The sequence below is a fragment of the Kogia breviceps genome, chromosome X, assembly GCF_026419965.1.
Source record: "Kogia breviceps isolate mKogBre1 chromosome X, mKogBre1 haplotype 1, whole genome shotgun sequence".
Classification (NCBI taxonomy): Eukaryota; Metazoa; Chordata; class Mammalia; order Artiodactyla; family Physeteridae; genus Kogia; species Kogia breviceps.
The window spans coordinates 88,730,301-88,745,066 of record NC_081330.1 but is presented as its reverse complement, the minus strand read 5'-3'; the positions used below and the strand labels follow the sequence as shown (position 1 = coordinate 88,745,066).

The 14,766-nt window shown below is 41.5% G+C and overlaps 1 protein-coding gene across 5 annotated transcripts in view; it reads right to left on the bottom strand.

The window, feature by feature from the left end:
- The window catches only part of PHF8 (PHD finger protein 8), a 99,973-nt gene that overhangs the window by 66,943 nt on the left and 18,264 nt on the right, over positions 1-14,766 (bottom strand). For all 5 annotated transcript variants that reach the window (XM_067023087.1, XM_059049745.2, XM_059049747.2 and 2 more), the window contains exons 3-4: positions 2,121-2,206; positions 1,623-1,731 (exon numbers count right to left, since the gene is read on the bottom strand). In XM_067023087.1, coding sequence (XP_066879188.1) covers positions 1,623-1,731; positions 2,121-2,206 — 195 coding nt within the window. The remainder of the gene's footprint in view (positions 1-1,622; positions 1,732-2,120; positions 2,207-14,766) is intronic.

Here is a 14,766-nt window from a genome sequence, read left to right as displayed (position 1 = left end):
TGCAATAGGCAGTAACCCAACAGAAAAACTGTTAAACAATGTTAAGAAGGCAGTTAACAGAGAAAGAAATAAAGATGACTTATAAATGTACGATAATAGACATGCTTCCTTCATAACTAAAGAAATGCAAGTGGAAACAATGAAATATCATTTTTTATCTTATCAGAAAGGCAAAAAAGTTTGATAATAAACAGTGTTGGCCAGGATATAGGGAAATAAGTACCCTTACACATTGTCTAGTGGGAGTATGAAACAGTGTGGCCACTTTGAAAACAATCTGGCAATATTTATAAACATTTTTAAAGCACATACCCTTTGACTTAGCAATTTCACTTTTAGGTAGTAAATCTACACGTATACTCACCCACATATGCAAAAACCTAAGTACAAAGACATTCACTGTGCATTTTTTTTCTAATAGCAAAATACTAGGGGCTTCCCTGGTGGTGCAGTGGTTGAGAGTCCGCCTGCCAATGCAGGGGACACGGGTTTGTGCCCCTGTTTGGGAAGATCCCACATGCCGTGGAGCAGCTGGGCCCATGAGCCATGGCCACTGAGCCTGCACGTCCGGAGCCTGTGCTCCGCAAAGGGAGAGGCCATGACAGTGAGAGGCCCACGTACTGCAAAAAAAAAAAAAAAAAAAAAAAAAAAAAAAAACTAGAATTGATATAAATGTTCATCAACAGAGGACTGGTTAAATAAATTATACATCCGTATAGTGAGTGGAGTACTAAACATCCATGAAAAAGAATGAAGAACATCTGTATATGTTGTTATGGATTGATCTCCATAATTTAGATTTTTTAAAAAAGCAAGATGCAGAACAATAAGTGTTTCTGTTTGTGTTTTTTAATAAAAAAGGGGACACACACACACACACACACACACACATATGTTTGTATAAGCAAAAACTATTTCTGAAAGAATGTACAAGAAATTGGTTGACTCTGGAGAAGGGACCTGAGGGGTCTGGGGTAGAAAGGAGACTCACTGCCTTTAAATAAACAAATAAAACAAAAATTATTAAGCTGAAGAAACACTTAAAATCCTAAATAACACTTCAATTACAGGAAAGCTGGAAAAGGTCAAATGAATTAAAAACTAAGCAAAAGAGAATGCTTTATTCAGTAATTTTTCTAACATTATTTTTGCTCAATTCAAGTAATTTATTTAATAAGCCCATCTTAATTTTCCAGAAGAAAAAATTTTCTTGATTTTAAAAGAAATACATGACTACTCAAAAAAAATGTTTTTCCAAAGAGTTTCGTCTTCTCTACAATAAGAGAATTAAACTTTCTGATTTTTAAGACTCCTTCTAGTTATAGCATTCCCTGGGTGCATGTAAATATCCTCTCCTGACTGATGCGAGAACTGCCTATCTACCAAAAGTTTCTACAAGTGGACCTTAATGTACTCTGCACATCAAATGAAACTCTAGCAATGTTTCGCAGAAACCGACTAAAACAGAAGATCCCTCTCCAGAGGGAACTCACAGAGCCCTGCAGACATCCCCAGATGGTGGAGGTACCCAGTGTGACAGCCAGTGGGAAAGCTGGGAAGAGATGGGTCCCAGCTTCCCAGAGCCCTGGCATTCACTGGCCCTTGGAGTACGGGGTCCTCACCTGTCAAAGGTCCTACTCCGAAGCTCTCGAATGAACGTAGGGCTTCCCGTCTTCACTGGCTTCCCCTTGTGTGTATCATGGCCTTTTGAAGATACACGGCGTTTTTTCACTAAGCCAGAAAAAGACAAGACACTGTCAGTCAAAATGGCTACAAGCTATGGTTCCAAGAGCAAACGCCTCAGCAGTTCCTGCTTCTCTTCCAATCTAACACCCCCTTGGATCATCTGGAGTCAAGGAGGCCCTCACAGTCTCAGGAAAGCTCTTGGTGAGGATAGGTGCTTCCTCTGGGGAATCTCTAAGTAAGGGAGGGAGGTGAAACTCTGAATTTCTGCCCTCTCAGTGGAGCATCTGCTGGCCTGCAGGGCCTGCACAGGCTTCTGCTATTTCCCAAGGGAGACAAATCTGAAGCACCCAGGAAAAGGCAATTTCCTTCCAAGCTTCCTTTGCTTTGTCTCTCCTATGGACTGCCTTCTCTTAAAAACCCCAAGATCTACTTACTGATGGAGGGCCCATGTAAGACCTCACAGTTGGGGCAGTGGTAGAGGTCAATGTCAGCAGCCTTCTCCTCTTCAACACCAACACAACTAGAAAACAGAAAATCAGCCAAGGTTTGTGGAAATTTTACTTTTCATAAGGTCTAGAACTGTGCTGTTCAGTACACAATTAAGTAAAATTTTAAATACAGTTCCTCCATCACACTAGCTATATTTCAAGTGCTCAGTAGCCACACGTGGTTACCATATTGGGCAGATTATCAAACTTTTTTGTCAACGCAAAAAGTTCTATTGGACCAAATGGTCTAAAGTAATTATGACAGAGCTAAAAATGTACAGACAATAAAGCATCATTAAGACTCAGAATGGGCTTCCCTGGTGGCGCAGTGGTTGGGAGTCCGCCTGCCGATGCAGGGGACGCGGGTTCGTGCCCTGGTCCGGGAGGATCCCACGTGCCGCGGAGCGGCTGGGCCCGTGAGCCATGACCGCTGAGCCTGCGCGTGCGGAGCCGTACCGCAAAAAAAAAAAAAAAAAAAAAAAGACTCAGAATGGTCAAAGCTGAAAGAGACTCTAGAGCAGTGCTGTCCAGTAGAAATATAATGTGAGTTAAATATGTAATTTTAAATGTTCTAATAGCCATATTAAAAGGGTAAAAAGAAACAGGTGAAATTAAGTTTAATAATAATTTAATATTTTATTAACCAATATATCTAAAATATTATTTCAACATGAAATCAAACATTTAAACTTTATTGAGCTATTTACTTTATTAAATGAAAAGGAATGAAAACAGTATTTTATAGTCAACAGTGGTTCCCTCTAAGTGAAGGATTATGGTAACCATTTTTCTCTTATATGTATTTTCTAATTTTCTACAATGAACATGTGCTACTTATTTCATATTGTAATGTCTGAGACAAATTTATTTAATTTTGAAAATCTGAGTCTGCATGTATGTGAGCTGGTAATCTCACAAAATTTAAAGCCTTCCTCACCAAAGAAGTCATCGGCAGCCCTCCAAAAAACTTCTGGCTAAGATCTCCTAAAATCTTTGGTCAGCCACAGAGAACAGGGAGCATAAAAATAAGGCAGAGCTCTAACCATTTTGGCCAAGACTGACTTCCTAGGATCAGGACCCCACCACCTTCCCGACTGCTAACCCTGTAAACCTGTCGCACATCAATAAATTGAGGACATTTTATTTTATAAAAGGATTGGTCTATTATGAACTGGAAATTTTAAAAAAACAAACCAAAATACCCTGGGTCCTTCACCTCAGAACGTCTAAGAAGGACTGTGTTAGAACCCGGTCAGGTACAAGCTGTACATTCTCCCAGACCCTTGTAACTCAGGGCTGGGCTGGGGGTGAACATCCCCCTCACTTTCCAGTGAGACTCTGAGATCACCTCTCCTCTATCCTTGTGTAAGATCTCCTATTCCTCTGAGTTTCATATCATCCAACAATAGCTCTTCCCACTCCTCTTCATTATCAGCTACTTATCTCCCCAACATACCCTCTTCACTCACTGAAGAACTTGCTCACAGATTCCTCTTCATCCCAAGTCCTGTCAGCCTCCCATGTGACATAATTACAGATATAAAGGCCTAATATCCCAGCCTCTTAGCTCATTGACCTTCTCATCTTCAGAGACTGCTGCCTCCACTCCCATTTCAGCTACCAACTCTCATGGCCATCCCCCAGACCTTGTCAACACTTGCAACTGCTTCACCTCTGGAATATGAAATGCATACATCACACTCTGACCACAAGTACATCCATCCAGCTCTCATTCATTACACCCATTCTTTGCCCTCAAAATCCCTTTCACCTGTTCAACTACTGTTGCCTTCACCGTTCTTCCCTATCTAGTTCATAGATTTCATCATTCCTCACTTCAACCATTCTCTTACAGATACCTTCAACTCACTTGCCCCACTGCCTTTACATCACTCCCACATGCAAATCCCAACCCTGGCTCAATCCAACTACATAACATTGGACCACTGGACATGGCTAGAGAAAAATCATCCATTGGATTGGTGCCACAATAAATTCTCACTGTCCAAAATATCTGAGTCACAGAAAAACCAACACAATATTGAAGGAGAAGAACAAAGTTGGAGGACTGATGCTACCCGACTTGAAGACTTACTATGAAGCTACAGTAATCAAGACAGTGTGATATTGATGAAAGAATAAACAGATCAACAGAACAGAAAAGAGAGCCCAGAAATAGATCAACAGAAATATAGTCAATTGATCTTTGACAAAGGAGCAAAGGTAATACAATGGAGCAAAGACAGTCTTTTCAACAAATGGTGCTGGAACAACTGGACATGCAAACAAATGAAATTAGACACAGACCTTATATCCTTTACAAAAAAGAACTCAAAATGGATCACAGAACTAAATATAAAATGCAAAACTATCAAACTCCTAGAAGACAACATAGGAGAAAATCTAGATAACCTTGGGTTTGACAATGACGTTTTTAGATGCAACACCAAAGGCACAATCCATGAAAAATGAGAACTGATAAGCTGGACTTCATTAAAATTAAAAACCCATTCTGCAAAAGGTATTGTCAAGAGAATGAAAAGACAAGCCAAAGACTGGAAGTATATATTTGCAAAGGACATATCTGATAAAGAACTGTTATCCAAAATATACAAAGAACTCTTAAAACTCAACAATAAGAAAATGAACAACCTGATTAAAAAATAGGCAAAAGGGCTTCCCTGGTGGTGCAGTGGTTGAGAATCCGCCTGCCGATGCAGGGGACATGGGTTCGTGCCCCAATCCGGGAAGATCCCACATGCCGCGGAGCGGCTGGGGCCGTGAGCCATGGCCGCTGAGCCTGTGTGTCCGGAGCCTGTGCTCCGCAATGGGAGAGGCCACAACAGTGAGAGGCCCACGTACCACAAAAAAAAAAAAAAGGGCAAAAGATCTGAGCAGACACCTTACCAAAGAAGATATACAGATGGCAAATAAGCATATGAAAAGGTGCTCCACATCCTGTATCAATAGGACAATGCAAATTAAAACAATGAGATATCACTATACGCCTATCAGAATAACCAAAAAATCCAGAACACTGACAACACCAAATGCTGGCCAGGAGGTGGAGCGACAGGAACTCTCATTCTTTGCAGGTGGGAATGCAAAAAACAGCCCCTTTGGAATACAGTTTGGCAGTTTCTTACAAAACTAAACATACTCTTACCGTACAACCCAGCAACTGTGTTCTCTGGCATTTACCCAAAATAACTGAAAACTATGTCCACATAACAACGTGCACACAGATGTTTATAGCAACTTTATTCATAATTGCCAAAATTTGGATGTAACCAAGATGTCCTTCAGTAGGTGAATGGATAAACTGTGGTATATCCAGATAATGGAATATTATTCAGCACTAAAATAAAATGAGCTATCAAGCCAAGAAAAGACATGAAAGAAACTTTGAAAGAAGCCAATCAGGCTACATATTATACGATTCTAACTACATGACATTTTGGAAAAGGCAAAACTATGGGGACAGTAAAAAGATCAGTGGTCACCAGGGATTGCAGGGGAAGAGAGATGAACAGGCAGAGCACAGAGAATTTTTAGAGCAGTGAAACTATTCTGCTACTAAAATGATATAATGGTGGGTACAAGTTATTATACATTTGCCCAAACCCACAGAATGTATAACACCAAGAGTAAATCCTGATATAAACTATGTATTTGGGGTGATAATCATGTGTCAATTTAGGTTCATCTACTTTAACAAATGTACCACTCTGGTGGTGGGGGATGTTGATAATGGGGGAGGCTATGCATGTGGGGGCAGGACGCATATGGGAAACCTCTGTACCTTCCACTCAATTTGGCTGGGAACCTAAAACTACTCTAAAAAATAAAGTCTATTTTAAAAAATCTGGGTCATGCTGCCTGACAACTCTCCTGTATTTCCCTGCTCAGTTCTCTCCACCATTATCCACAATGGCTATTTCAAATCTCTGACCCCCCCACTGCCTTCCTCTTCTCTCTCAGCAAATGACCCTGCCTCCTACTTCTTAGACAAAGTGAAGTAATCAGATGGGAACTACCTCAACTTCTCAACACCAAATCCACCTCCTTCTGCACCCTTCTTTTCCTCCTGTTACAACGAAAGAACGATCTTTCCTTCTTTGTAAAGTCAGCTTTTCCACCTGGGTCACATCTTTTTTTTTTTTTACCTTCTCAATAAATTCTCTCTTCTTTCTGCAGTATCTTCAACCTCTCCCTCTCTACCTTCTCCTTCACAATAGCATTTAAACTAACTCACTGATCTTTGCAAGACCTTCCCTGCCTCCTTTCTGCCCCTCTCTGCCACTTCAGAGCTAAATATCTTCTTTGTTTAATCCTATGCAGCTTCACAATGACTTTTATTTAAATAGGTATTGTATAATGTATAATTGTATAATGTATAATTTTATGAAACTCAAAAGGTACAGAAGTGTATACAGTGAAAAGTCTCCTTCCTACTCCTAGCCACACTGTACTATCCAGAGATGTTCTACCAGGGCCAAACCTATAAAAATAATTTTTCTGAGTTGCTGTGTACACTTTCTCACCCACTGCTGTAGTCTGATTTTAGTCCCCACCTTCTCTAAAACAGACTTCACTGATACCTTGACCTCCTTACTGAAACATGCAATAAGTACTTCCTTCCTTTATCTCATTTGACCTCCTAGCAGCATTACCAGAGTGCTGACCCTGTGCTCTCTCTACTTGACTTCCGTAACACCCCATTTGCCCGGGGTCCATCCCTCCAGCTAACATTTAATGAGCATCTGCCAGGTTCTGGTCTAGGTGCTGGAGAGACAAAGACACAGAACAAAGCATACAAAAATCCCTGCCCTCATGGAGCTGACAATCTAGTGGGTGAAGCAGACAAGAAGCAAGATAAATCAGGGTAATCAGTGAAATATATTGTATGTTAGATAGAGGAGTTAAGTAGAAAAATAAAGCAGGAAGGGGAATATGTATATATGTATATGTAAGTATACATACACACAGTGGGGGGTGAGGGGAATGACAGTGATGTTCAAATTTTAGGTAGGGAAGTCAGGGAAGGACTCACTGACAAAACAATTTTTGTATAAAGACCTGAAGAGAGTAAAGGAGCAAGCCATATGTATATGAGGGAAGAGCATCCCAATTAGAACAGCAAGTACAAAAGCCCTGTGGCAGGAGTGTGCCTAGATTATTAAATCAACAGAGAGGAGGAGTGTTCTGGAATAGAGAGAGCAAGGGGGACAATAATAGGTCAGAAAGGCTCATGCAGTAGAGTCCTGTAGGCCAGGGGTCCCCAACCCCCGGGCCTTGGACCAGTACCGGTCTGTGGCCTGTTAGGAACCGGGCCGCACAGCAGGAGGTGAGTGGCGAGCAAGTGGAAGCTTCATCTGCCATTCCCCATTGCTCCCCATCGTGCGCATTACTGCCTGAATCATCCCCCTCCAACCCCGGTCCGTGGAAAAATTGTCTTCTATGAAACAAGTCCCTGGTGCCAAAAAGGTTGGGGACCACGGCTGTAGGACATCATAAAGGACTTTGGCTTTACCTGAGTAAAGAACTGGGTGGAATCCACAAGAGGATTATGAGCAGGGATGTGATGTTATCTTAATTATGTGTCTGGCTGTTCCTTCTGTTTCCCAGTGCATTCTTTTTCTCCTGCCCACTCCTTAAATGTTGACATTTCTTAGGTCCTCTTGCCTAGGCTCTCTTTTCTCCTCATTTTCTCTTGTTGGTTTCACTAACTCCCAGGGCTCCATGTGCCCTCTATATAACTATTACTGCAAGCCAGATCTCTGCTGAGTTTCAGACCCTTCCTCAAAATTTCTCCTGGATATTTCTACTGGATAGCCCACTTACATAGTACTTCAAATTTAACACGTCCAAATTCAATTTCTCCCCCTGCCTGGCCCCTAAACCTGCTCCCTCTCTAAGGCACCATAACCTTACCAGGTGTTTAAGCCAGAAACCTGGCAGCCACTGATGACTTGCCTCTCACCTTTTCCCTCCACTACACCCTGAGTAGGTATTCAAGCTCAGGACCTTAGATTTTAGGGCCAGACTGCCTGGGTTTACAGCCTAGCTATACTTTCCACTTACTACCTGTGAGATCTTAGGCAAGTTACTCAACTCTATGCCTTAGTTTCCTCATCTCTAAGGTAGGGATAAAAATTTGTATGTGTATTATAATGTTGCTCTCAAAAGTAAATGAGTTAATTTATATAGTGTTTAGAACAGTGCCTGGTACAGAGTAAGTGTTCTGTATGTGATGCTATTATCATCCAAGTTATCACCATGTCCTATCACTTCTATCTCCTAACTGGCTATCAACTGTTCCTTTGTCATCCTCACTGCCCCTGCCCTAATCCAGGCCACTATTATCTCTAAATGGGATTACTGTCCTGTCCTCTCCTAACTGGGCTCCTGGTCTCTACTCTGTCCTCACCCAAATGGCCTTCCACACTACAGCCAAAGTGACCTTTTTAAAATGTAAATTTGATCCTGTCAACACTTGCTCAAAACCCCTCAAATGCTTCCTATTTTTCTTAAGATAAAGTATAAACTTATCATGGCCTAAAAGACCCTACCTCTTGCCCTTCACACATAGCATCGGCTATAAAATTTGTGGGGCTGGTGCAAATGAAAATCAGGGGACCCCAGTTGACAAATAAAAGCTATTTCCTCTCTTCCATGATCTCTCTCAACCTGCCGTAGGGCTTTTTGTTAATTATTGTCATGTTCCCTTGGGCATGGGGATACTCAAGGGGCAAGTGCAGACCCTCACAGGCACTCAGGGGCCATGCACTATGACTTAGTGTGCAGGGTGCATGAACCTGACCCTGACTCTCCAGTACCTGCACCCAGGCCCAGCAACACAGGCAGCCAGTCGAGAATCCATTCAGAGAGGCAGCGAGAGGTAGGACCACAGGTGAGCTAAAGCTTTAGGCCCCCAGGACAAACTCCACTGTCCCCTTGAACCTCACATACAAAACACAAATTCAAAGGTAAAATTATTAAGAATTTCAAGACTACAACCACAGAGCATTAAACTTCAAGCATGGGCATGGGGCCCCCTTCCAAATATGAGGCTGTGTGTGACTACAGCAGTCACACACCCATGAAGCCAGCCCTGCTCTAAAACCCAGCTCGACTCCCAGTGCCATGCTCTTTCTGGTCTCTGGGACTCATCACACATGGCTCCCTGTGCCTAGAACATTCCTTCCCTTTCTCTTCCCTACTGCCATGCCTCGCCCCCCTAACTATTCATATTTCAGCACTCACCCTGCAGACTTGCAACTGCCCATTTACTTGCTATCTGCCCCTACTACATACAGCAGACAGCATCTCTTGTTCACCCCAAGTCCTCACCTTATCCATCTTCCAGTCTTGCTTTATTTATTATTCAACCCAATTCATTGGGCTAGATAATATCTCATATCAGGAAGGCATATGGATGAAAATCAGGCTTCTGGCTGCACTGTCTCAATAATTATTACCTGGACCAAGGTTCCTAAATGCTGTTTTGCTTCCTTAGTGAAGAAGACAATTATCACAGCACCAGGTCTCAAGATTAAGATGAATTACCCCCAACAGGTGCCACAGAACCTGGCACATGGTAGGCACTCAGTATTTGGATGTAAGTGGGTGCATAAATTCAATAAATATTGACTGAAAACAGCTACTGCCCTCATGGAGTGGACATTCTAGAGGGGGAGACAGGTGGTACCAAAACAGTTCCATAAGCGCTATAGTAAATACAGTATATTTACTTTATTTATAAAGTAAATAAAGCAGGGTAAGGGGGTGGTGAGTGAATTTGAAGCCTGCATAAAAGGAGTTGAGGAGAAAAGTGAACTGTGAATACATTATCACACATATATTAACACATCTAATCTCTACAACAAATCAGGGCATTCTGTACAGTATTTAGAGGCACAGAGTTTAAAAGTGCAGACTTGGGAGCCAACTGCCTGGGTTTAAATCTCACCTCTGCCACTTACTAGCTGTGTGAACTTAGGCAATTTACTTAACCTTGCTGTGCCTCAGTTTCTGCATCTATAAAAGAAGAATATTAATAGTACCCCACCTCATAGAGTTGTTAGGCTTAAATGAGCTAAAGTAGGTAAAGAACTGAGAGTACTTGGGACAAAGTATTAGCTATCTTCATTATTAATATCATTCTAATTTAACAGATAGGAAATCTGAGTGGTTAAGGAACTTGTTGGTCATTACAAAACTAATAAATAGCAGAGCAGGATAAAAATCCAGATCCATCTGACTCCACTATACCACTACAATACATAACTAAAATATAATGTGGTGTTATTAGTAGAGTCAAGTGCTATGAGAACACAAAAGTGGGCATTCAATCCTTCCAGGGATGTGGAACTGAGGTGGGAGCTGAGGGCTGGAGAAGCTTGAGAGGTGACAAGATTGCCCAGGATCCTGTCTAGCTTTTTATCTGCTCAACCTCTGCTCTCTGAGGATTCCCAAAGAGCCAGGTCCTGTCACCACCTATGCCTTGGAAAAACAATGTCTTCAGTCATCAATAAAGAGGAAAAAGAACATATTTTACCTTTCTTCATTATTCAAAAAATATCAGAAAATCCAAGTCATTTTCTAGTTTCCTGCAACACCTTGATCAGGCCAAGCACAATGTATAAAAACAGGGATGACCCATCCCAAGATGCTGAGGCACCCACCATTCGCACCAGTGGTCCCCCCTGCCTCCAAGCACATAGGACTTGGAGGAGTACAAAGGACACTGAGCAAGTTTCAGTGCACCAGGGATGTTTCTTTTTGTTCTACCCAGTCCCTGGCACATAAGTTTGCCAATAACAGGCTTCACTAAATGCTGGATGCACCAACAGAATCACTCCATGTGCACTGACATGCAGGCAAACAGGCTGTAATCTCTATCTCCCAAAAAAACCAACGAAACAAAAAAATCCTCTTGTGACCTCTTCTGTCACTGCCCTGTTACTCTATTCCCCTGTATACCAAAACTCCTCAAAACGGAGACATCATTGAGTCCTTTCACAACCCCAATCCAATCTGTCAGCAAATCCTGTATCAATATATATTCAAAATCCAACCACTTCTCATCACCAGTGACTCCAGTCCAAGTCACCACTGCCTAATTAGACCAGTGTTTCTCAAATATTAGGGCACATCAGAAACACCTGGAGGGCTTGTTAAGACAGATTCCTAGACCTCATCTCTAGAGATCCTGATTTGGTAGATCTGGGGTGGGGCCCAGAAACATGCATTTCTAACAAGGTTGCGGGTGATACTGATGCTGCTGGTGCAGGGACCACATTTTAAGAAATAATGATCTACAGTGATCCCCGAACTCTTCCTGTTTCATCCCATACTCACTTTGAGTCTGTCCTCACAACAGCCAAAGCCTAAACCAGATCACAACTCTCCTTTGCTCAAAATCCTTCTATGGCTCCCATCCTATCTGGAGTGAAAACCAAGTTCTTACAATGGCTCATAGGACCCTATACCTGTGGTTCTCAAACTTTAGTGTGCATCAGAATCACCTGGAAGGCTTGTTAAACCATAGATTCCTGGGCCCCACCTCCAGAGTTTCTGATTTGGTAGGTCTGGGGTAGGACAATGGAATTTGCCTAACCAGTTCCCAGGTGATGCTGATCCTGCTTGTCCTACTTGGAGAACCACTGCCCTACATGATTGCACCCCCACCCCCACCCCCCATCATCAGCTTCTACTACTCTCCCCTCATTCTGTCTAATAACATTGGTCCCTTTGCTATAACTGGAAAGGTAACATGTCAGGTGTGCTCCCCACTCAGTGATGCCTCTGTTTCCAAAAGCAGATTTTCATTTAGCTCCCATAACTCAGTCCTGGGCATCATGCGTATCAGACCTGATCTGAATTTTTATAATACTCCTCTTGGATACTGACCACCCATCCTTTGGTACATGTTTGCCATCCCAAATTTCTTCTAGGTGGGTTGGGGCAAAAATTATGCTATCCCACTGGTGAAGGAATTCTGATTCCTTCTGTTGTTCTGTATTCTGATTGCAGTGGTGACATGAATCTACAAGTGTGATAAAATTGTATAGAACTAAACACATACACACACACAAATGAGTGCGTGTAAAACTGGAAAAATTGAAATAAGATTGGTGGATTGTACCAAGGTCAGTTTCTTGGTTTTGATATTGTACTGTAGTTATATAAGATATCATCATGGGGGAAACTGGGTAAAGGTACAAAGGCCCTCCACATACATTTTTTGCAACTTCCTATGAATCTATAATTATTAAAAAATAATTTTTTAAAAAAAAAATATGTCACTCCAAGAGACATCCTGTAAGCCCTGACAGAGCAGGCTGTCCTTCTGATACTTTTAACTCCACACCCTATAAGACCTTGTCCAGGGCAGGGATTCTGCAGCCCATACATTGTATCATAGTAAACCCTGAATATGAATGCTAGGCCTTCTCTTCCCTTTGCTACACACTCCTAAAGCTGTGTAGCAGCTGCTTCAGTTGCTTCAAAAAGAGTGATGTCCATTTTAACCTGATTTCACTTTGAACAAAAATGTGGAGTGTGTGTGAGTTTATAAGCCTGATTTTCTCTATCTCCCACAACACCTTGAAAATGGCTTAACCTGAACAGTGCTTTATACTATAGCAAGAGTCCAAGGGACCCAGGTTTGACTTGTGGTTGAGCAACTAACTGGCTGTGTAGCTTTGAGCAAGCTATTTAGCCTCATGAGAGAAAATAATAGCTCCAAAGAGCTATTTTAAAGATTAATTGGTCACTTCTGGTTCTGGAATAATGGAGTAAACACACTTCTCCCTATTTCTCCCTATTACTCCCACTAAATACAGCTAAAAATCTTGGACATTAAAAAAAAAGGTAAGATGACTCTGAAAGATGGAGAGAAGGCAGCCTGACTAGAAGACAGAAGGATCTGAGGTAGTGAGTGCCAACAGAGAGCAACTGGGGTAACCTGGACTTCCACTCCTACCTGGCAGTAAAGAAGTAGTACCCCCTTCCCCTGCCACTGAAGTGCAGTGTCTGAAGAAGCCCACAAAAATGTAAGATATAATAATATCCAGAATCTCATAACATAATACCCAAAATATTCAACATATAATGAAAATAATCACTCATCATATCAAGAACAAGAAAAATCACAACTTGAATGAGCAAAGAAAATCAATCTCAACAATGAGATGACACAGATGTTGGAATTATCTGATAAGGATTTTAAAGGAGCAACCACAAAAATGCTTCAAAAAACAATTACAAACATGCCTGAAACAAATGAATAAATAAAGTGTTAGCAAAAAAATAGAATCTCTGCAAAGAAATAGAAGATATAGAAAAGAACCAATGGCACTTCTAGAAAAAACTATAGCAACTTAAATGAAAACTCACTGCATGGGCTCAATAGCAGAATGTAGACAACAGAGAAAAAAATAGTAAACCTGAAGATAGAACAATAGAAACTATCCAATCTGAACAACAGAAAGAAAATAGACTGAACTACGAACAACTAACTATAAGTCAACAAATTGGACAACCTAGAAGAAATAGATATATTCTTGGAAATATACAACCTGCCAAGATTTAATTGGGAAGAAATAGAAAATTTGAAGAGACCAGTTACTAGTAATGAGATTGAATCGGTAATAAAAACAAAAAAACCACCCAGCGAAGAGAAACCTAGGACCAGATGGCTTCACTGGTGAATTTTATTAAACATTTAAAGAAAAATTACCACCAATTTTTCTCAAACTCTTTAAAAAAATCAAAGGGCTTCCCTGGTGGCGCAGTGGTTGAGAGTTTCCCTGCCGATGCAGGGGACACGGGTTCATACCCCGGTGCGGGAAGACCCACATGCCGCGGAGCGGCTGGGCCCGTGAGCCATATACAGGCTGCTGAGCCTGTGCGTCCGGAGCCTGTGCTCTGCAACGGGAGAGGCTACAGCAGTGAGAGGCCCACATACCACAAAAAAAAAAAAAAAAAAAAAATCAGAGAAGAGAACACTCCAGAACTCATTTTATGAGGCCAGCATTACCCTGATACCAAAGCCAGATAAGGACACTACAAGAAAAGAAAACTACAGGCCAATATCCCTGATGAATACACATGGAAAAATTCTCAATAAAATACTAGCAAACTGAATTCAGCAGCACACTAAAGGGAACATTTCCCATGATCAAATGGGATTTATCCTTGAAATACAAAGCTGGTTCAACATAAGCAAATCAATAAAGGTGATACATCACATTAATAGAATGATAGAAAAAAGTGATCTCAAAAGATGCAGAAAAAACATCTGACAAAATTCAGCACTGATTCATGATTTAAAAAAACACTCAATGGGGTACAGAAGAAATGCACCTCAACATAATAAAGGCCATATATGACAAGCACAGAGCTAACATCAGACTCAATGGTGAATGGCTGAAAGCTTTTTCTCTAAGATCAGGAACAAGACAAGGGTGCCCACTCTCACCACTTCTATTCAACAGAGTATTGGAAATCCCAGCCAGAGCAATCAGTCAAAGGGAAAAAAAGGCATCATAATTGACAAGGAAGAAGGAAGAAGGAAAATTATCTC